Consider the following 20920-nt stretch of genomic DNA (forward strand, 5'->3'; position numbering starts at 1 on the left):
GTAGTAGTGTATGATTTGTGATGCCTTTAAACTATTTGTTTCCTGGCTTTTAAGCAGGTGTTTGAGTTTTTTAGAATGACGAGAACTTGTCATTTAGCAACTTTAAAAAAAATTAAAATCCAATTAAAGAATTCTATACGATATGGGAAGCCACTACTTGTTGTAGCCTGGTAACATGTTGTGTATTAAACCATTACTACTATGAGAAATTAAGAAGGGTAGAGTCTCTTAAAAAAAAAAAAAAAATGTGAGCATGAGAAGCAAAGCAGGAGTACTGGCTGTGGAGTCTGGAAACTGGAACTGAAGCAGGTATGTCAGTGTCTGAGAAAAGGTTAAACAGAAAACAGACCTTGTCAGACTGCCTCACATTAAAGGATTAGTGTCAAAGGTAAAAATCTCCAATTTGAAACCTTTGTGCACACATAAGACTAAGGATTCCTTTTAGTACCCTGGACAAAGCACGTAGGTAAGACTAATTTATCTACAAAGAAGATATCTGTAACATACAATCTGATGTCTTCATACCAACAACTACTTTGATATTTGTTTCAAGACTACTGTGTAGTTAACAAAGGAACAATGCAGCAAGGTTAACATTTTTTTTTTATTTTTTAAGATGTCACTATTAACACACATTAGCCAAACTAGCCTAGTAATCCCTGCAGTCTTAACACATAGGAAGTCTAACATCCTTTAAGATTTTATTAGATCAAAACCACCAATAAAAGCTTTGATTTTTAGTGTTTATGTAATAAAAGCCTAGTAAACCTAACACTCTGCTCTCATCTTGTCAGACTAATGTGTGCTTTAGTGACAACATCCATTTGCAAGTCAGTAATACATCATATGCCGAGTGCCAATCTCAGCTCTGCCTTTCTTGAAAGTGCTAGTTTGAGTCACTGAACCCGCTATTTACAATTTAAAATCCTAATGTATTTACAATAGAAACCAATGTATTTAAAAATCATTAAATATATAGTGTTTAACTCTGCTATATTAGTTTATAGGAACACAGCTTACCTCTGGCATCAGTTTTTCCTGCTAATACTTCTGCCAGTTTCTTAAGATTCAAAATTGCTATTCCTGAAAGGAAAATAAAAGCTTAGACAAACCCTCCAGGCATTTTGGAGCCCTGGGAGTTACCATCCCAGGCAGTCTTCATTAATAGAATTACTGCAATATTTAGAGATACTTCCGTCCTCCAGGCCGCTGTTAAAACTTAATGCATATGTAAAACACTGAGAAGAGTCCACAAAAATCCATTGAGCAGGTTTACTTGAGTCACTGCTATCGTTCAGTTTTTACTAATCCATTGTCAAGAAGGAAACTGCTAGTTTGCCGTTTCTCTCTCCGTTACATTCCCTCCACCTACAGAAAGTGTTTTGTGCATCATGGTCCAGAAGAATTAGGTAGGCATGGTCTTCTCTTCTTTACTGAAAGGCTGCACTGAACCAGGCTTTACCCAGGACAGCCCAGACACCTGCATGCTTTTGCAGTGCTGATCTTCTGGCTTCTTCTAGGCAGAACAAAGTTAGAGTCAGAACCCACTACATTTTTTTTTTTTTTTTTTTTTTTAAACACACCAAAGTATATAGTTGTTTTTTGTTGGGTATTTTTACATTTGGCAGATCTTCATACCTGTCCTTGCCTCTCAGACAGGGACACTATTATAAATGCATGCACTGGAAGCTAGCTACTATTTTTAAGGATATGTTGGTAGCCTGGCAATCTGAAAGCCACTACACATTGCTAATGCCATAGACATGCAAAGTATGACATTAGGAATCTCAATGCTGCAGTACATTTTTGCTACTCTACTCTGCACCTAAAGCTAGAAGCTGGGGGTTTTTTGGTTTTGTTTTGTTTAATAATTTTTAAACTGTTCTGTTGAGGCCCATTCCCAACACCCTATCATAGCAAGCATTTGCCACTTTACCTACCGAAGTTGTAGTCAAAAGTAGAGTCAATCCCATTTACAGCTAAGCAAAGGTACACTAACAGTAAGAAGGTTTGTTCTGTTTTTTACTTCAAGTTGGTCCTATTATAGTTACTCATCCACCAGTATAATGGTACTACTGTGTAGGATCCATGGTTTGAAGATGGTAGCAGCTTTCCTGAAGGTTTCTGGACACCACAGCATCCTAGTGTGCTAGAGGCAGAGGGCACCCTCCCAAACCCAGAGAGGATTCCAGAGTCCTAAATAAAATCAATCAATCAATCTTGTAGTAAGGGGTCCTCTAAACTGGTGAATGAGTATTAGAAGGCAATAGAACAGTAGAACACAAGATGCAGCACTCCAAAACCTTACTTAACTGCTAAGTTAAATGTAGAAGTGAGAATGAGCAAGCAGAAGAAAGGACTGGAATTGAGGGAGATGGTAGATTAGGAAACTGCAGCTGGCAACAGGCAAGGGGCTAAGGCACCTTCTGAAGATTACATATTCACTTTAGCATCTAGCAAAGGATCAAAGGGAGATCAGGTTGCAGATTTCTGTATAGAAAGGATGTGTATCTCTATCCACCATGTTGCTGAGGATTGTGCAGTAGACTCCTCTTAGGCTTTTAGTATCGAGAGGCCTATGTGTATGCCCACTATGTCACATTTAAACAATGCACCAGTTCTGCAGGATGACATACCCCACTGGATGGGAGAGCAGTGGAAGTTTCACATGCTGATAGCATTGCTAGGCAGAAAGCTTAACTGATCCATGTGGGTATAAGCAGTGCCCCAATAGTAAAGCAGATCCTTGGAGGTAAGCCAGTGGTTTCTTAGTTCACCCCAAAGTTAATCTTGAAGTGTCAGCATGCTGGCAGAATCCCACAGAGTCTCCAGGAGGAAGGCAGCCCTGCAACGTCTGTCAGGCAGTGACAACAAGGGCCTCTGGTAATGGTAGCTGCCAGTTCAAAACAGCAAGAAAGGGGGAGGTGCTGGGAATACACACACACACACACACACACACACACACTGAAATCTGCTGCTGGGTTGCTGGCTGCAATGTGGATTTCAGTTTGAGGGCAAGAGATCCTGGGTGAAGTCCTCCTTGAAATTCAACATGCCTGATCCTGTTTCCCCAAGTTCTTTGGGCACAGACAAATGCCTCCGGTTTTGAAGTAAGCTATTTTGGCTCACATCTAAAATCCACAAAGTCTCAATCTCATCAGTAGTAGGATTTAAGTAAAATGTATGTACAATATTTCAAGTTAATTGGCCAAGAGGTGGCAGAATGACACTAAAGATTCAGAGATCTCAGCTTTTTTTTGCTATTGGCATTTAATCAACTAAATGCTGTTAGCAATGTTTCTATAGAAAGCCTACTCTGACGAGATTAGTAGGAGGCATCAAATGACTGCTCGAGACCTAGGCTTCCATTTAAAAAGAATGAAGACTCTCTCACACTTTTTTCTGCAGACCGACTTCTAGATGCAAGCCATTTACTAGAGAGGCTTGTTGTGAAGTTCATTCAGATGTGGCCCTGATGTACCTGAGTGGTGGTGGTAAGTCTCACCTCTACCACCAGCACAACCCCAAGCCTCCCTAGGCAGTCTTCTCTCCTGCAAATCTCAGTTGTTCCATAAAGTACGACTGCTTAATCTCTTTCCCAGGACCCTTAGAGTAGATGAACAAGGGGGGGAGGGAAGTCAAACCAGAGAACTACAATGCATTTCTCAGGTTATCCTCCTGCAGCCTCAGAACCCCCAGAAGAGCAGTATCACTCCAGCATCTGTTATATGTTGCTAAGAATACTGCCATGTAGCATGTAGAGACAGCATATCATTGAGGCCTAATAGAGAACCTATGTTCAGGCCAGAGAACATGAGCACAAGAGCTGAGACTTTATGCATGGAGATGCAAATCTGAGCCTGCAGAGGAAGCAGCAGGGCCTGCCATCAGACGCTTCTCAGAACAGCAGTCAGCAGCTGGTGGAGGGTTTTCCCCAAGTCAGTCATCCTGCAAATCTGCAATGCATCAGTCAGGCAAGGATACCACCAACATAGGAATCCCATGCTCTGCAAGTAGATAAAGCTCTGTAATGCTGCACTTCAGAGTGCAGTGTCAGGTTTTCACAATTGGTTCCCATGCACGGATGTGGTTCAGTTTCAGTAGACACTTCTGATTGAGGGGGCCAGGAGGGGACGGGAGGGTGGAAGAGCCCCATTGGAGATCCCCACCTTGGAACAGGGACTTGTCCTCACAGTAAATAAAACCAAAAATTTGAGAAAGCTTCCTCCATTTCCTGCCTCTCACAGCAAGGTGTTCTCATGCCCAAAAGCTATCAGCATAGCTACCCCTGATCTCCAAAGTCCAGAGTTTACCCAGTAGTCCAGCTGGATGGGTGTAATTAGACTATGTTATGGTATGAGTCCAAACCTCCCAGAGTCCATAGATATCACAACAGTAACATACCTTTGCAAGTGCATGGTATAGGGAGTGACAGCAGCATCCCTAGTGACCAGGAAACACCATGGCTTGTGCTTTATATTTTGTATAACATGAAGCAACCATGGTATTGACCAAATTGTTTAGGGAAGTTATTTCTAGTGTTCTAGAAATGTTCTTTGCTCTGCTGGTGAGCTGACATTTCCCCAGGGGAATAGCAGCAGCATCCAAGTAGTTTTAGTAAATCCAAGTAGTCACCTGTTCAAGCAACAGGAACACAATACTGAACATATCCAACCTGGGACAGGCTACCAGACAGTAGCTAGTGTTAGTCATTAACAGTCACTTCCAGCACTTGAATAGAATAGAAATAAAGCACATGAACCTTTAACAGTGCTCCCAGGCAGCAAAGAACCGTGTAGCCAAGATTATTTTGTAAGTGAGCTGCTGGGTGCGCTGTGCTTTTGAAACTCAAGACATTTACTTAACTGCCCAACTTTTGACACCCACTTATAAAAATCTTTTATATAGACTACAAGCGCTTTACAAAATAAATGAATGAAGACCATCCCTGCTCTACAGTGCCCAATACATTGAGTGTTACTGTAGTATAAATAAGTTGGACTTTGTCTACATACTTTCTGAGTCAACATCTTCTCTCTAGCTTCATCATGTATAGCTGGATTCCATGGAGAAAAGCTATAGAAGAAAGCAGAAGTGTTATGAACTTCATTTTGCTTTAATGTTCCTCACCCAACTACCCACTTCAGAAAAAGTTACAGCAATGAGCGTGGGACGATTTCTAATGTTACTCTGAGCTTTCAGTGAGCTGCAAAACCTGGTTTCTCCCAACACCTAATTCACAAAGTGGCTCATCACAGATCTCATCCAACATGCATCTGCTCAGTGTTAAGCACCCAAATACTAATTTCAGCTCATACCAGCACCAAAAATTAGGAATTCACCACCAAATGCTAAATACACTAACAGTGACTAGTTGACAGTTCTAACTCCTAGTACCAAAGCGAAGTTTCACAGAGCTATATTGCCACTACAACAGTTCAAACGGAGCATGCAAGTTCAACTTGTAAATATCTGAACACCAGATTTGTTCCATGGGTGCCCTTAAAGTGACCAGATTCTTTTATGTTATTCACTAAGCAAGCCAATATTTAATGGATAATTGGTAAGGAAATTTACATATTAGTTTAGCAGTGTTGTTGTAATCATATTGGTCCCAGGATATTGGAGAGACAAGGTAGATAAGGTAATATCTTTTATTGGTCCAACTTTCGTTGGAGAGACAGAAGCTTTAAGCTTGCATAGGGCTTTTCTTCAGGTCTGGGATACATACTCTGAGTGTCACAGCTAAATAAAAGGTGGAACAGATGGTTTAGCATAAGTAGTTAACATTTCAAGGGACCATTCAAGGTGAAGTGGCCTGCTAACAACTCTCCAGACATAGGAGGAAGTGGGGGGGGGGAGAGGAAGCTGGGGGGTTTAAGTGAGTTCTAGATTGTAGAAAGCTATAAATCCAGTGTATCTATTCAGTCCATGATGTTTAGTATCGAGTAATGTTAGGAATTTAACGTCCCAGGCTTGTCTTTTGCAGATGTTGGGCAGATTTGCTTTGAGAATGAGGACTGAGGTCAGATTGAGTCACTGCTTTGTGAAAAGTGTTAATCCACAGGTGATATGCTGTGTGCTTGTCTTACCATTTTTCTGTGTGAGTTCATTCGAGTGTGTAGTGATTGTGGGTGAAACCAGTCATAGCGGTTACTGGGGCATTTAGCAAGTGGATGAGGTACACCACATGTTGTGATAGGCATGTGTAGGATGCATGGATTTTGACAGGTGTGTTGTGGGGGAGGCGGGGTGTTGATCATCACAGCAGTGGAAATGGGTCTACAAGTTTTGCGTCACTTGTTCTGGCAGGGTCTCGAGTCACTGAATTGGTATGTCCGGGTCTGTGGGGAACTTACTTCTGATGATGAGCTTGGAGAGGCTGGAAGTTGTTTGATGACCAGAAAAGGGGTGCGGGAAAGCTTTCCTTCAGGATGTGGTTCCCATCAACTGTGGATTGTAATTGTTTGAAAATACCCCCAGTGGATTCCTGCCTGTTGTGGTGAGTGACAGCCAGAGGTGTGGTCAGAGAGGGTTCTATTACTGTATCAAAACAGCATCTCTCAGGGTATTTGGGTGGCCCATTCTATGATTGTGTTAAGGTGTATATCCCGGACTTTCTCCTCAGAGCTTATTCTGTGGTATCTGAGTGCCTGGCTGTAGGTAGATAACAGAATTCTTCATGTGTCTGGGGTTGTTACTGGATCTGTGAAGACAGGTGTGGTGATCAGGGGGTTTCTTGTACATAGTTGCCTGTAGGGTTCCGTTGCTGAAGCTGATCATGGTGTCCAGGAAGTTGATGCTAGCGTGGGAGTACTCTAGAGAGTTTAAAGAGATGTGGTGGAAATCTATCAATGAGTTTCAACAGTCTGTCCAGACGACGAAAATATCAATGATATACCGGAGATACACTGGTTTTGTGGTGCATTTGTCCAGAAATTCTTCTTCCAGGTGGCCCACAAAGAGGTTGGCTTACTGAGTAGCCATTCTGGCTGATCCCATGGCTTGGAACAAGTGTTTGTTAGTGAATGTAAAAACTGATATGGGTAAGGATGAAATGGATTAGTTGGACGGTGTGTTTGGGATGGATATCTGAGGGTTATCCATTGTCTTGTAAATACTTGAGGTACACAGCAATGAAATCATTGTGAGGGATGTTGGTGTACAGGGAGGGGATATCCATGGTGGCAAGAATGGCATTCTGAGGGAGGTTGTTAATGTTGGAGTTTGTGGAGGAAGTCAGTTGTGTCCTGGAGGAAACTGGCCCCAAAGCTTTTTTTTAATCCTTCTGCCCCCTATGACTGGAGAGGTGTTAACCGGCCACTTCACCTTGAATGGTCCCTTGAAATGCTTTAACTACTTATGCTAAACAATCCGTTCCACCTCGTATTTAGCTGTGACATGCTGAATACCTTTCTCAGATCTTAAGAAGAGCTCTGTGCAATTTTGAAAGCTTGTCTATCTCACCAATAGAAATTGGTCCAATAAAAAAAAAAAAAAATATTACCTCACCTACCTTGTCTCTCTAGCAAAGTTGTGTCAGTCTGCATTGATCTTTTACTCAGTATTAACTGTCAACTACCCTGATGCAGATGTGTGTATAAAGGGATTTTTGTAAAGGAGGAGAAGAAAGGAACCGCCAGGGTTATTAGACCAGAAGTGATGGCCATACTAGGACTTGGCATCAAAAGCTATACTGAGTGTGCTTGAATTTAGAATAGTAGAACATATGGAATTAAGTATAATGCATAGGCTACTTACCTAATTGCATAGGGATCTTCTATTTTAGGCTGATCAAATAAGTGACTGCTGCATAGTTTGATACTGTCTACCACTTTACTTTTGAACAGCTGAATGTCTTTTTCATATCTATAAGAGAGACATTTCTTAAAACTTCACCATATGAAATTAGCAAGTTGTAAACTAGTCTTGGTTTTTCAACATGATGGGGGAGGCTAAGGGAAATGGGGTATTTTAAGTTTGTTCAGCTAGCTGATGCTATATACCATAAACAGGTGCTAAAAAATAAATGATAAACAGCTAAATCTAGCTGTTTAATCTAGACTGGCACAGGCATTTTGTCTGTAAGTAAAGAAATAAAACAAAAAGCTTAATGAAAATAGAATATGAAGTTCTAAATACATAGCCAAAACAGTTTAGGATGACACCTACAGCACTGCAGCTTCCGGATTCAAAGGACTGGTCGTATCAATCTTGTAGAAGACTCTGCGAGCATACATTAGTACTTGCCATATGTGGTTATGGTTTCGCCTAGGAAGAGAGTAGTTAGTTAGTGAGGGACAGAGGTACAGCATTTCTGTATTAGACACCAGTACATTAGTACTCACCTCCATTTTGCAAATGCTCTTTTCACATCTAATTCACCTGAGAGGGGATCTACTAGTGGGTGGAAGACTGGTAGATCAAACACCAATCGCTGTGTTAGAGATAAAAGTTCAAAATTGCTTTAGTGAAATTACTCAAGCCTATGGTTTATCATCTGATTTATGATCAACTTTCACTTAGATGTGTTTTTATGGTTTTTAGGACCCTGTTAATGGGTGCCCAAATCCTTAAGGAGACCTCTGCTACTTTTGTTAGAAGCAACCCCTCGAATTGCTTGAATTGAGAAGGGGGGGGGGGGGGAGAATCGGTTTTACTTTGAACATTTGACAGCATTGTGTCTGGCCAATTCACTGTTTTCCCTATTGTTTAAGTTCCTACAGCAAGAGGGCAGTTAGTTTTAATAGGAAAATGATTTTAAACCCCAAAACTGGCAGAGGGACCTAGGAACAGGTGCAGAATTAACCATTTTCAACTGACAGTTTCCCCACTGATGCTGTCCCTTTAAAAAGTGTTTAAATTACTTCTTTAAAGCTGTCAATTAAACTGTTTCCTTCAGGAGTTTGTGGCTGTAATGTTCTGTCAACATCATAAAAAAATTACAAAGGCCTGGCTAAGCACATCTTCATTGTGCTCTGAAAGCAATCATATTGACAGAGGAGACCAATTTCATAAGCAAAAATATTCTGCTGCCAGTCCTAAAAAGTTTGATCCTAGGAAGGAACAAAAGTTGTACAAAGGCACAGGAATACTGTTTCATTTTACATACCAAAAGGAAACATGAAGTTACTGAAACGAAGAAGCAGATGACAACTCCAGTCCCACCTTCAACCAAGCTTAATAGTCAAGAAAATACTTCAAGTAGTTAGCCACTCCTTCAAGGGCTACTATCATACAGGAGTCATAATTACAGTTACCACAATGCAGGTCCTAAACCTCTAATTTAGAAGGACTGGTAGAGCCTGAAAGTCAATCCCACACCCTATGCAGACACAGAGAAGTTGCTACAGAGTAACAAGATGATCCTCCACTGACAGTAAGTAGGGTGTACAAGCCAGTCAGAAGTGTGTTCCTAATCTTCACCAACCAGTGAACAAAGCCAGTCCCAGGAACTGAACAAATGCCATTCTCCAACACCATAAAAGGAAACTAAGCTTTCACGATGGTTGTTAGATTACTCCAGCACTTACGGGGCAGTCACCATCTGGGTAATTGTCAGGGATGTAGACTGTAAATTTGAACACACCATCCTGGTAGAGGCCATGTCTTATGAATATTACTCCAAACCACACTGTAAGGAAGAAGAGTTGTATGAATTGGTGCAAAATGCCTTAAATATGGTAAAAATAAAAGAACTACCCCTGAACTTACTTAATGCTGATCTGTAAGATGGCTGCACATAAACTCCTGGCAGCTTCTGCTTTACGACCAAAGTGCTGTAATAATAATCAGTCATTTAGGATACAGAGCTGTATGAGGACTGGATTAGCACATGCACTCTGCAGAAGACTTCTCAGTACACAAGAAAGGCCACTGCTGCCAATATCTCAACAAGGGACTCTTAGAAATATTTCCCTTCCAATCCCAAGGGTGGATGTGCTCACAGGGGGGAGGGGTAAGGAACTAAAGAATCCACTTTCCCTCCCTCCCCCTCCCCCCCCCCCATTTAAAGAGATACTGGCAGGAAATTCTTACCCCTCTTGTTCAAGATTACTGGAAACGAAAGATTAGGAGGGAAAGTTCATATTTCAGTAATATATTTAACAAGTCAGCACTGGGTCAAGTCATTTTCACTCTCCTCCTATACAGTCAGTTTCCCTCATTTGTGTGGCTATTAGACAGCAATGGAAGAGACATTTTATAAAGAAGAAAATGTATCTGTATAACCATAATTTGACAGAGGGATTTGGGGCAAGTGTAGTGAATAAAACTGCTTGTAGTTCTATTTTTTTAATATTGACAAAAGCTTTAACTTGAAATTTAAACAATGCTTTCAGTCATAATTATGGTAACTACTGTAGGTCAAGGGGGAAGTGGCATGGCAACAGAATAGGGCAAGTGAAGATGCCAACCAAGGAGGGCAGGCAAGCGCAAGAAAGTATTTTAGACAAGTAAGGCCTCAAGAGTACCAGGAGCAGAGAGGATTTGAATCACCAAATCCAAGGCAAGAAAACAATGCAAAGTATGACCTGAGTTTTGACCCCTATTTTCCCCCTTCCCACTCCCTGGTCATTTGAGACTGGTCACACAAGTTTGAGCTGAGCCCTCTACTTTTTGTCATGGATTTAAGCCGTTCATGTCTAACGGATTACAATTGATTTCTCCTCTCACCTTCCTCTCTATTGTTTTTGCCCTTTAGTAGACACCATTATATCATGGAAATAGCATTGCAATGCTGAGAGTGAATAAGAGCACAATGCAACATTTTTGCTGTTCCCGGAGAGTGGAAACAAAAAAATTGGTATGTTTCCAACATGGTGTTGGAAATACTAAATAGAATTTTACTGAGCCATTCACTGAAAGTGAATGCTTAACACAGTATTCAGCTAAAGCAATTTATAAATAGCCTTCTCTGATTAGTTGGCACACACACAAGTCTGTTTTAAGCTGAACACAGCAGGCCAACGATGAACTAGTGAACAACTGTCTCTGACTGTACCAGTATCAAAGTTAGATGACATCATTTGTTATAGTACCCCTTTAAAAAAAAAAAAAAAAAACCACCTTTGTTATATCAGTGCTTTCCGCTAAGACTTTGATTTCCATAATGCCATCAGCAATTGCTTAGCAACAGGAGACCATTATTCTCCGCTGCACTCCATGACACTGGCATCTTAAATTGATTAACATATGTTAGAAACTCGGGTTGTCAGAAGATTAACTAGAGCCCCACAGCATGAAAAAGTGTATGTAAATAGAACTAAAATATTTTTAAAGAATTCTCATCTTCAATTTAAGATTTTTAAATGGAAAAAGTGTATTTCAAAATTAGCATTGCATCAGGGCTCAGGGGAATTGCATTCAGAAATCAGTTTCATAGCTGAGAATGCAGCAGGTGAAGTCACTAGACAAGTTATGTAACTAAGAAGAAAAATTTGACATGACACAAATTTGCATTTTTTGCTCCCTCCTACATTCATGATGCCAGACTGATCCATGGAGCAGTGGTCCAGAGCACTTCCTGGTGGTCCATGGAAAGCTGATTAGTTACATTTCATTGGCTCCTCCTCTTATAAATTTCATGGTAAAATTCATTAGAAGATGACTTTCCTAATATTGTCAAGTATCAGGGGGTAGCCGTGTTAGTCTGTATCTACAAAAACAACAAGGAGTCTGTTAGTCTTTAAGGTGCCACCAGACTCCTTGTTGTTTTCCTAATATTGACTTTCCATGTAAGTATCCACTTTAATTGCTGCACATTTGATCACACATGACTGAGGAATAGTCCACAGTATGAGAAAGTCTGGGAATCCCTGATTAGGATAACCCTATTTCCCAAAGGGAAAAACAGGACACCACATGGGGCTAGTCTGAGGCCCCTTCTCAGCTACTTGTACAAGCACCCCCCACCTCGGGCTGGCCCGAGCCACAGGCCTGAGCCCCGCTCCCTATGTGGAGCACTGCTTGCTCGAGCCCTGCCTGCCCCCATCACAAGGCTGGAGCTGGCATCGCTGCTTGCCTAAGCCCTGCCTGCCCCCTTGCGCAGGGCAGCACTATCACTCCCCCACCGGATGTTCCTCCACACCCTTTGACAAAAGAGGGCATTTGTCCTATTTGCTCTTGCCATCTGAACAAGTTGGCAAGAACAAATGGGACAAATGCCCACTTTTGCCAGAACAGGGCTTAAAAAAAAAAAAGAGACTGTCCCGCCAAAACAGGATGTATGGTTACTCTATCCCTGATACGGGGGGAGGGACAGCTCAGTGGTTTGAGCATTGGCCTGCTAAACCCAGGGTTGTGAGCTCAATCCTTGAGGGAGCCACTTAGGGATCTGGGGCAAAATCAGTACTTGGGCCTGCTAGTGAAGGCAGGGGGCTGGACTCTATGACCTTTCAGGGTCCCTTCCAGTTCTATGAGATAGGTATATCTCCATATTGAAATCCCCCATATTAGCCAGTGGTGAGATTAGGATGATAGCATGGTACCTTTCTGCTGGACATTTGTTGGCTTTTAGTTAAGCTATCCTTTTTTTTTTTTTTCTTTTTTTTTGAAGTATACTTTCTTCCTAAAAGCAATTTAGTGTACATTATTAATCTTATGAGGATGCCTTGCGCCCAAGATAGGTATATTTGGATTTTAAGTTTGCTATGTACAAGAAGACTATCCAAAACTATAGCTAAAAGAGTAACTCCTCTCCAAGATAAAAGACTATATTAATTTTGCAGGGTTTAGTGTTTAAATGAGCATCCTGGGTATGGTTTCAAAAGTTCCATACAAGAACTGTTTCTAAAGCTACTCTCTGCAATTGTGTTTAAGTTTTCTAAAGTACAAGACCAGTGAGCTAAAAAGGTTAAATATTTTGAAACTAAAGCAACATACAATTCTGCAAGGAGAGAGTATTCCAAGTAGAAAGGCCCATAGGAGGCATGTGTTCCATTCGTAGACTGGGATGAAGGGGCAGGAGAAGCAGGCTTGGTCATCGGCACAGCATTTTTTGGAATAGAAGGCAGCTGTTTCTTTGTAGAGGTGCGTGGAGGACTGATTCTCAACTCTCCAGTCAGAGTCTTTTCTTCAGTTTCAGGTCTCTGTTAAATACATATACATGTTAAATACAAATACAATATATATTAGCATTTCAAATTTATATTTTATAAAACACTGAATAGTTTAGGCTGCAAGCTAAAGCTTCTTTTCAATTATATACCAAGGAAGTTTAATTAGGTTTGAAAGATTTCACCTTACTAGTTATTACATAGTCATAGACTCCATACAAGTTGCTTCCTTACAGATTTTCTTTATTACAGGCACTGGCTAAAATCTGAGCAGACACTGCTTTAGTTCCTAGCAGGCGGTAAAACTGTAGATTAAAGCAAATTACACCTCCACAGCATTAAATTAGAAACTGACGGGTAATGTAACATCAGCTTCCAAGTCAGTCTTCATTTCTAACACTCAATGTACTGAGATGAACCACTTCAATTCCACTAACAAGTCTCTCTGCAATTTAAATATATGAATGATTAGTATAGTAAAGAAGAGGTGAGAGGGTGGAACATTCTGGGGCAATGAGTTCAAGAGAAGAATGCCTCCCACTTCTGTGGGAAATGTTTGTGCTGAGGCAGGCACAGCACAACTGGGTAGATTATACTAGCCTACCCTCATTGTTTTTAACCATCACATTAGATGGCCTGGGCTGCCTATAGTCTTTCAGCCGTCCACACGAGACAGATTTTACATGTGTCATTTGTCAGTACTTCACTATGTTAACCAGTTAAAGACCATCATGCTTTCTATTTTGCCCAGGAAATAATCACCACTGCAGTTAAGTAGTCAAAAGACCTGAGAAAGTGTTCACTCTACATATGGGAGAACTTAGTTATGGTTCAGTGGGTAGGCCAAGACACAGGCTGCTGGGTTACTGGTTAGAATTTAGACTACAGTTTTAGTGATGGAAAGTTACCATGTGACTGTTTGGTGTCTTCTGTAAAATGTCTGAGAACTGACCTAACGACATCCACATCATCATCACCACCATTATAACTTCCACCATTGCTGAGAATTTTGGAAGTAGAAGACTGAACAGGCCTCAGACTGAACTTTTAGTTGTTTTTTCTCCTGATAAATGACGACGACATGTTGGACAGATTGTTCCATATACTCCTGGGGGAATTCTGCACCACTGAGCACGCGCAGAATTCATGTCCCCTGCAGATTTCTTCGCTTCCCTGAAGAAAACTGACTTCTGACAGGGAAGCCGCAAGAGAGGGCAGGCCTCCCCTTCCCAGCACCACAGGCGCGTTGTTTTGGGTGCCCGGAGCAGCTGGCAGAGATAAATCACCATGGGGCTGGGGATGCCCCTGCCGGTGGCTTCTACCCTGTGTGGGGCTCAGTTTTAGTCCCAGCTGGGCTGGGGAGGACGGGACTTCCTCTTCCCTTGAAGGAGCAGCCAGGGCCAGGTCCAACCCAACTCCAGAAGTCTCCCCCAGCTGCAGGAAGCTACACACACACACCCCACTTCCTGCCCCCACCACTCCCCAGCTGAGGGTGGGTGGGAAGAGGAGATGGTCATTGTACAGGGAGATGCTCCCTGGTCCACCCAACCCCAATGCATCCGGACTCTCCATACCTCCCCCCGCCCCACTCCCTCAGCACCCAGACCCCCTCCCACACCAAGCCCAACTCCGCCTCAACACCCCCACCATGCAGACTCCTCTCCACTGAATCCCAACCATTCTTCACCTGAACCCCCCTTACAGAGTCTCATTCCCCTCCTCCACCCCCCAGCACCTGGACCCCAAACAGAACCCTCTTACTGGACACCTGGATCCCTCCCACACTAAGCCACTCCACACTTGGATCCTGCCAGGCTGAGCCTGCCTGCCCCACACCTGGATCAGGGCCAAGGCTGGGCATGTGCGCTAGACTCTGTCCCTCTCGCTTGCTATCTTGGTGTGCTTAGCACACAAAAGCAGAGCCTGAGGGTATTCCTGAGGCAGGACCAGCCCTTGCGCTGTGTCAGGGTTGAGTGCAGCCTCACCGCCAAGTCCATGTCTGCGGGGGGAGAAGAAGAAGAAGAGTAGGAAGGCGGTTGGGAGGCTAGGCTGGGCTGCAGGGTAATCTCCCACCTCCGTGCAGCTAGTGTCCTATGCTTCCCGCTGCCATGCTGAAACCTTCACATTTATTTGTTGACAAATAAAATATGTAGAATTTTAAAATATTGTGCAGAGAATTTTTAGTTTTTTGGCATAGAATTCCCTCAGGAGTATATGTAAGTTGTTAATGCCTGTGTGGTACTTTTTTGACCGAAAGGATTGCTTCAGACTAGTACAGGCGGTCCTCGACTTTATGACATTCGGCTAACATTTCTGAATTGACACTGATTTGACTTATGACAATTGGTTTCGACTACGACGCTTGGTCCCGCAGTGGAGTGGATTGCAGTTCCGAATTACGACGTTTCAATTTACGACGCAATTTGCAGGAACCAATTGTGTCGTTCAATACAGGTAGTCCTCAGACTTACATCTATTTGAATAACATATGGATATTCTGTCTACCTTGTTTAGAACTAGAACTCAATACAGAAGTGTCCTCACAACTAAGGGGGTGGGGAACGCCTCCACACCTCGGCAAACCACTTCTAACAGGATTTTACGTAAATCTGAGCTGCTTCACTAATTTTTTTTTTAAGAGGGTACATTCACTCTAGATTATTCAAATTTTCAAGATACCATACAGAATCCCAAGTATTCCACCCAGCAGCAACCTTTTCCAGTATTTTTATTCATTGTTTTTTTTCACATTCAGAGCGGCATATAAATTAGATCTATTACAGATGGTAGTTCTTTAAAAGACATAGCACAGAGGAAGAACCCTCAGATCTGCACTCAAATGTGCCCACCCAAGCACCCAACTTTAAGGTATTTAATTGACATGGCCCTAATTGAATGCTAGAGAGGCATTCAGCTTTTGGATTCACAACAATGACAATCAGGACTTGCCAAACCTAGAAGGCAATCCATAGTTTTGCTATTTTCCAGCACTAGTCTGGGGGTGGCAGGGTGAAGGACCAGAGAATGAGAGAGAGAACCATGTTGAAGAGCACTCCTTGCTCTTTTCCCCCAAAGAGTTGCTGACAGAAGACAGGTTTTAAAAATCTGACCTTTTAGAAGCCTGCTATTTGTGCTCATCATTTAGGTCAAATAGACACAGAAGTCCCAGGTATGCACCTTATGTCCAATAAACATCTAGTTAAAGCTTGGCCCAGAGTATCGCAGCTGCAAGAACCTGGATAAGTCTGGATAAGACTCAACATGATTCAAGTTACTAATATCCACCTCTTGATGAGGTAGTCATGGATTTCAGTTTCCCCATGAAGAGACTTATACTTAGGCAGACATTGCAGTATAATACTGCAAGTTAGAGGATTCAGTTTTTACAGACTGTACTAAGCAGAGCTACCTTATGTTTACGTCATGGCTGTCTAGGTGAGTCAAGAAATCCACAGCACTTCAATAACACTATCTCGTCAAGATTTCTTTTTCAAGATGGATTCTGGGGCTTCATTTTAAGTCACTTTAGATAGTTACAGGCTTTATATTTTGATAAATGTAAATTTGTTTTGTGATATTATGCAGTACAGCTTGATAAGAAGTGAACAATTAACAATGCATATACTGTTTATTAAAATTTCCACCTTGCGTGAGGAACTTGTAGACATGCTCCAGAAAGGGTTCATAACGTGTATGCCAAGTAAAGGGCTGCAAATGTCTCCAGACCCTCTCCAGCACTTCGATGTCACTTTCTAGCCTAAAAACATACAGAATTAGAAGTTAAAGAGTGTTCAAACAAACAAAGATTCCAACACAATTAGGCCCGACCTAATTATCCTATTAGGACAATATTACAACATTAATTCTGAACTTCAGAAAAAAAAGTTTATGTAATAGTAATCAACCTCAACTAGTTCAAAACCTCTCCAAAATATTTCAAAACATTCATAAAGATCAACAGAAATCATATTTGAACGTATATAGCACCTTTCAGCCATTCTCTTTGCATTCCCATCTACACTCTCCTCTCTGCAAAGATGCCATTGGACAGGCCTGCAGCTTCCCAATGGGGAATGCAAGAAAACTAAGCTACCCAACAAACAGTTAAGTCCAACAGTGCATGGGACTCTAATAGCCTATTCTGTATCTTGGGCAAGTTTTTTCGTCCCTGGTTTTTATCAGCTGACTCTACAAGCCTTTTAAGAGTATTAGTTTGAAAAGTCTCTGCCATTCACAATGAAGGAAGCTTGTTGAGCTTTCATCATGTGTGTCATTTTGTTTTCATTTGCATAGAAATGCAGCCAGGAATAGATAAAGTCACAGAATCCAGAAGTTTCTCTGTAGCCTTTTTTTTATTATTGTGTTCCATTACAAAAAGCATGATGTGGACTTAGTATGATCAGCAATTCTAATAGAAAGTACTTCAGTTGAGTTGCGAATTTCATAGAGTCAGAGATCCAAATGGTAAGTGGCTCAACTACTCCCCTTCCCCCTACTTATTTAACATCAGTTTATCTCCTTTAAAGAGATTTTAGCTACTGTGTGTGTCTGAAGCCGCTCCTCTCTGGTACAGCCCATTTCTCCACCTCTTTCCAACTCTGAATTTCTCTCCCTAATTTCTTCTGTTTTTCCCCCTCCCTATCTCTAGTTATAGTAACTAAAGTACTTTGGTATGCAGTGTAGTTGTAGCTGTGTTGGTCCCAGAATATTAAAGAGACAAGGTGGGTGAAGTAATATCTTTGATTGGAACAACTTCTGTGTGTGGCTCAAAAGTTTGTTTCTCTCACCAACAGAAACTGGTCCAATCAAAGATATTACCTCACCTACCTTGTCTCTCTAAAGCATTTTGAAACAGTTTTATATAACTTCTATATGAATCTGTAGGATAATGATCCATGAGTCAATTCACCATTAATGCCTGTCCATTTCTTTTATAGCGGTTATAATAGCTTTTTTCCTAGATCAAATAATCACCAGTGGCTAGTCTGAGTCAGGACTAAAGGTCCTGTTTTTCATTACACAATTTGATTCCATTCAGCCAGGTAAGCTAATGCTCCTTTAAGCTTAAAGCAGCACTTGTAAAAACGTGAAATTTCAGCAAAATTTCTGCAAAGCCATATCTGCTAAAAATTGAAAAATCTAACTAGATACAAATAAAGCAGTTTTATATCAATATAACTTCATCCACACTAAGGGCAGGTCTTCACTACCCACCGGATCGGCAGGTAGGGATCTATCGGGGATCGATTTATCACGTCTCGTCTAGACGCGGATAAATAGATCCCTGAACGCGCTCCCTGTCGACTTCGGAACTCCAGCTCGCAAGAGGCGGAAGTGGAGTTGACGGGGGGGAACGCCAGCGGTCAACTCGCCGCCATCCTCACGGCCAGGTAAGTCGATTTAAGATATGCCGACTTCAGCTACGCTATTTGCTTAGCTGAAGTCGGCGTATCTTAGGTTGACACCCAGCCCCCACCCCCAGTGTAGACCAGGGTTAAGTGTTTCACCGATTTAACTATATAGTTAAAATTGGTACATGAACGGTGTTCAGAGAAGCCCTCCGATTTTGAGTCTTCTCAAGCTTCATCCACTCATTTTCAAGCCATCCATCCACCCACCTGGATTATGACTTTGCAATCACATCCTTATGAACAGGTTCTCCTGCATGACCCCTCCAGCCAACAGATGTTTTTTACATTCAAGAGTCAAGATACAGGGAATAAGCCCCATCCCTGTTTTCTCCTCCTGCCCCCTCAAACACACACTTCTGATCCCCACAAATATCTGGCGGCTCTAATACAATCATTTAGCATAAGAAATGCTGAACGAACAGGACTACTGAGACATCTCTGACCAGTCAAACTTGTCTGCAACTCTGCTTCCTCAAGGGAGTATCGTGGTCACACTTTTATACAAAGGCCTCCCAGTGCCGTGCCAGTGCCGTGCCAGTCCCTTCCCACGCCTCACTCCATACCTGGACCCTGCACTGAGCCACTCGTGAAGCTGCACCAGCCCACGAGTTTCTGCCCTGCAGAGCTGCCCGTCCGCAGGCACAAGTGGGTGGCACGCAGCAGCCCCGGGTCAGAAGCCAGGGCTGGGATACTCGAGCTCAGAGAGCACGGGGGAGGGCACGGAGGTCACAGGAGAGCACGCAGACGCGGCGCGCTGCGGGGGCCCAGCTGCCAGGCACCGGAGACGGACGCAGCAGAGGCCGCGGTTATAGCTTTGAACAGGAGCGCGTGCGAGCTGAGTGGGAAGGAACGTCGAGGACCTGTACTTCCCCGCCCAGGCCAGCGCCCCGCCTCCACAGCCCCCTCCCCCGCCGCCCGTCCCCGGGCGCTCCCGCGGGGCAGGCGAGCCGCTGGCAGCCGGACCCCCCGGCTCCCGTGACACCCCCCCTGCCCCGCCCACGGGCCGCCGCACCTGAGAGGGGAGCGGGCCCGACCCGCTGCCGCCTCAGCCGCGAGGAGAGCAGAGCCAGGAGCACGCGCTGGACACCCCCTGCCCCTGGCACCAGTCCCGCCCCATCCCGGCAGCGGCCGCACCCCGCCCCACCCGCTGCCGCCAGAGCATCCCAGCCACCTACCCGGCAGCAGCCCCGCCCACCCAGCAGGCTCCCCACCAAGCAGCCCTCAACGCGTTCGCCTTCCTGCAGAGACTGTCTCCGCCCGGCCGCCGTTGTTATGCTAGTTGTAAGGGGGCACCCCGCGTTCTCGCGCTTTTCCACTGCCCAGGGGAGCCGGGCGGGGCCGCAGCGCAGGCGGGCTCCAAGGCCCCACTCACCCGCACTAGTCCCCCTGACACTCCACTGCGAGCGCGGCCGAGTCCCCACCAGCACCTCCGTCCTCTCTCACCCAGTCCGCAGCTCTACCACCCGCCCCTAGCAGCAATATCCGGCCGGCCTCTGACACGCATTGGCCGCAGAGTCAGCCAATCACAAGCCGACCGTTCCGGGCAGTGTTGTGACTGCGGTTCGGTGACTACCACACTGGCCAATCAAAACCTCCGCTCCTCCTATGACGCTAAAAACGCGGCCGCAACCTGTTACCAAGGTACGCTGCCCGTCGCCAATGAGGACGATGACGATTGGCTAGAGCACTTGGGGGCGGTTTTAGTGGGGCTATGGATGACTAGGAATGGGCATTGTTGCGATTGTGAGTGACAACGATTGGCAGATACAGGTGTCACTCCCCGGGGGCGGGGTAAATGGCTAGATGAATTATTTCGATTGGCTGATAGGCCAGCTCTCCGCGGGAGGGTTATGCTAGCGATTGGCTGGCAGAGCCGTCGCTTGCTGAGGGGCGGGACTAGTGGGGTCGGGCGTGCTTGTGACTGGCTGGAGCCTAGCAGCGGCCAGGCGCTGGGGCGGGGCTGTGGATGTTCCACCTGCCCCACCCTTGGGAAACAGCCAGGCCCCGCTCCTTGCTCCCAGCTGCTGGCCTCTCGCAGTGTGAGGGTCCCGATTCCAGTCACCTGCTGAGCCGCCGGCGTCCCTCCGGTGACAGTCGGAGCTGCAGCAGGCAGGGGGTGGGGGGTTCCGGCTCCAGCTCCGGGCTTCTTGTGGGGGAAGAGAGCCGGGTTTAGATCACAGCTGTGGGACTCCGTCGGCGTCAGCCCGCGCCCGCAGTTTCGGGCGCGCTTAGCGGAGGGACGCCGTGGTGTAGGAAGACTCTTCTACAAAGCAGAGGCGGGCTTGCGGTTGCTTTGTTGGTCACGCGGTGATGCCAATTTGCAGTAGCTGAGAATCCGGTCCTGCTTCTTACCGCCCCAGTGACACCCTTGCTTCAATATACTTTACTGCCCTTGCTCATGGTGCACCTCATCCTGCAGTTCTTAGTAACCTGCTCGGGGTTCATGTAATTCCG

General features: G+C 44.2%; 1 protein-coding gene across 1 annotated transcript; it reads right to left on the reverse strand.

The window, feature by feature from the left end:
• Positions 1 to 616: 616 nt before the first annotated feature.
• On the reverse strand, positions 617 to 19918 carry AKTIP (AKT interacting protein). Its single transcript, XM_065416572.1, has 10 exons — positions 19839 to 19918; positions 16700 to 16812; positions 12883 to 13088; positions 9715 to 9779; positions 9534 to 9634; positions 8349 to 8437; positions 8173 to 8271; positions 7762 to 7869; positions 5016 to 5076; positions 617 to 1516 (listed from the first exon to the last, which is right to left on the reverse strand). Exons 2-10 carry the CDS (start codon positions 16739 to 16741, stop codon positions 1406 to 1408), a joined length of 882 nt encoding a protein of 293 aa, XP_065272644.1. The 5' UTR covers positions 16742 to 16812; positions 19839 to 19918; the 3' UTR covers positions 617 to 1405.
• Positions 19919 to 20920: the final 1002 nt, after the last annotated feature.

The sequence above is a fragment of the Emys orbicularis genome, chromosome 14 (assembly GCF_028017835.1).
Source record: "Emys orbicularis isolate rEmyOrb1 chromosome 14, rEmyOrb1.hap1, whole genome shotgun sequence".
In the NCBI taxonomy this organism is placed as follows: domain Eukaryota; kingdom Metazoa; phylum Chordata; order Testudines; family Emydidae; genus Emys; species Emys orbicularis.

Excerpts from the sequence above, each read along its gene's own strand:
- AKTIP (XM_065416572.1), bottom strand. The coding sequence starts at position 16,741 with ATGAACCCTTTCTGGAGCATGTCTACAAGTTCCTCACGCAAG. Across the intron at positions 7,870-8,172 it reads AATCCGGAAGCTGCAGTGCT|ATATGAAAAAGACATTCAGC; the intron begins GTAGGTGTCATC and ends TCTCTCTTATAG. Across the intron at positions 5,077-7,761 it reads GAAGATCCCTATGCAATTAG|CTTTTCTCCATGGAATCCAG; the intron begins GTAAGTAGCCTA and ends TTTCTTCTATAG.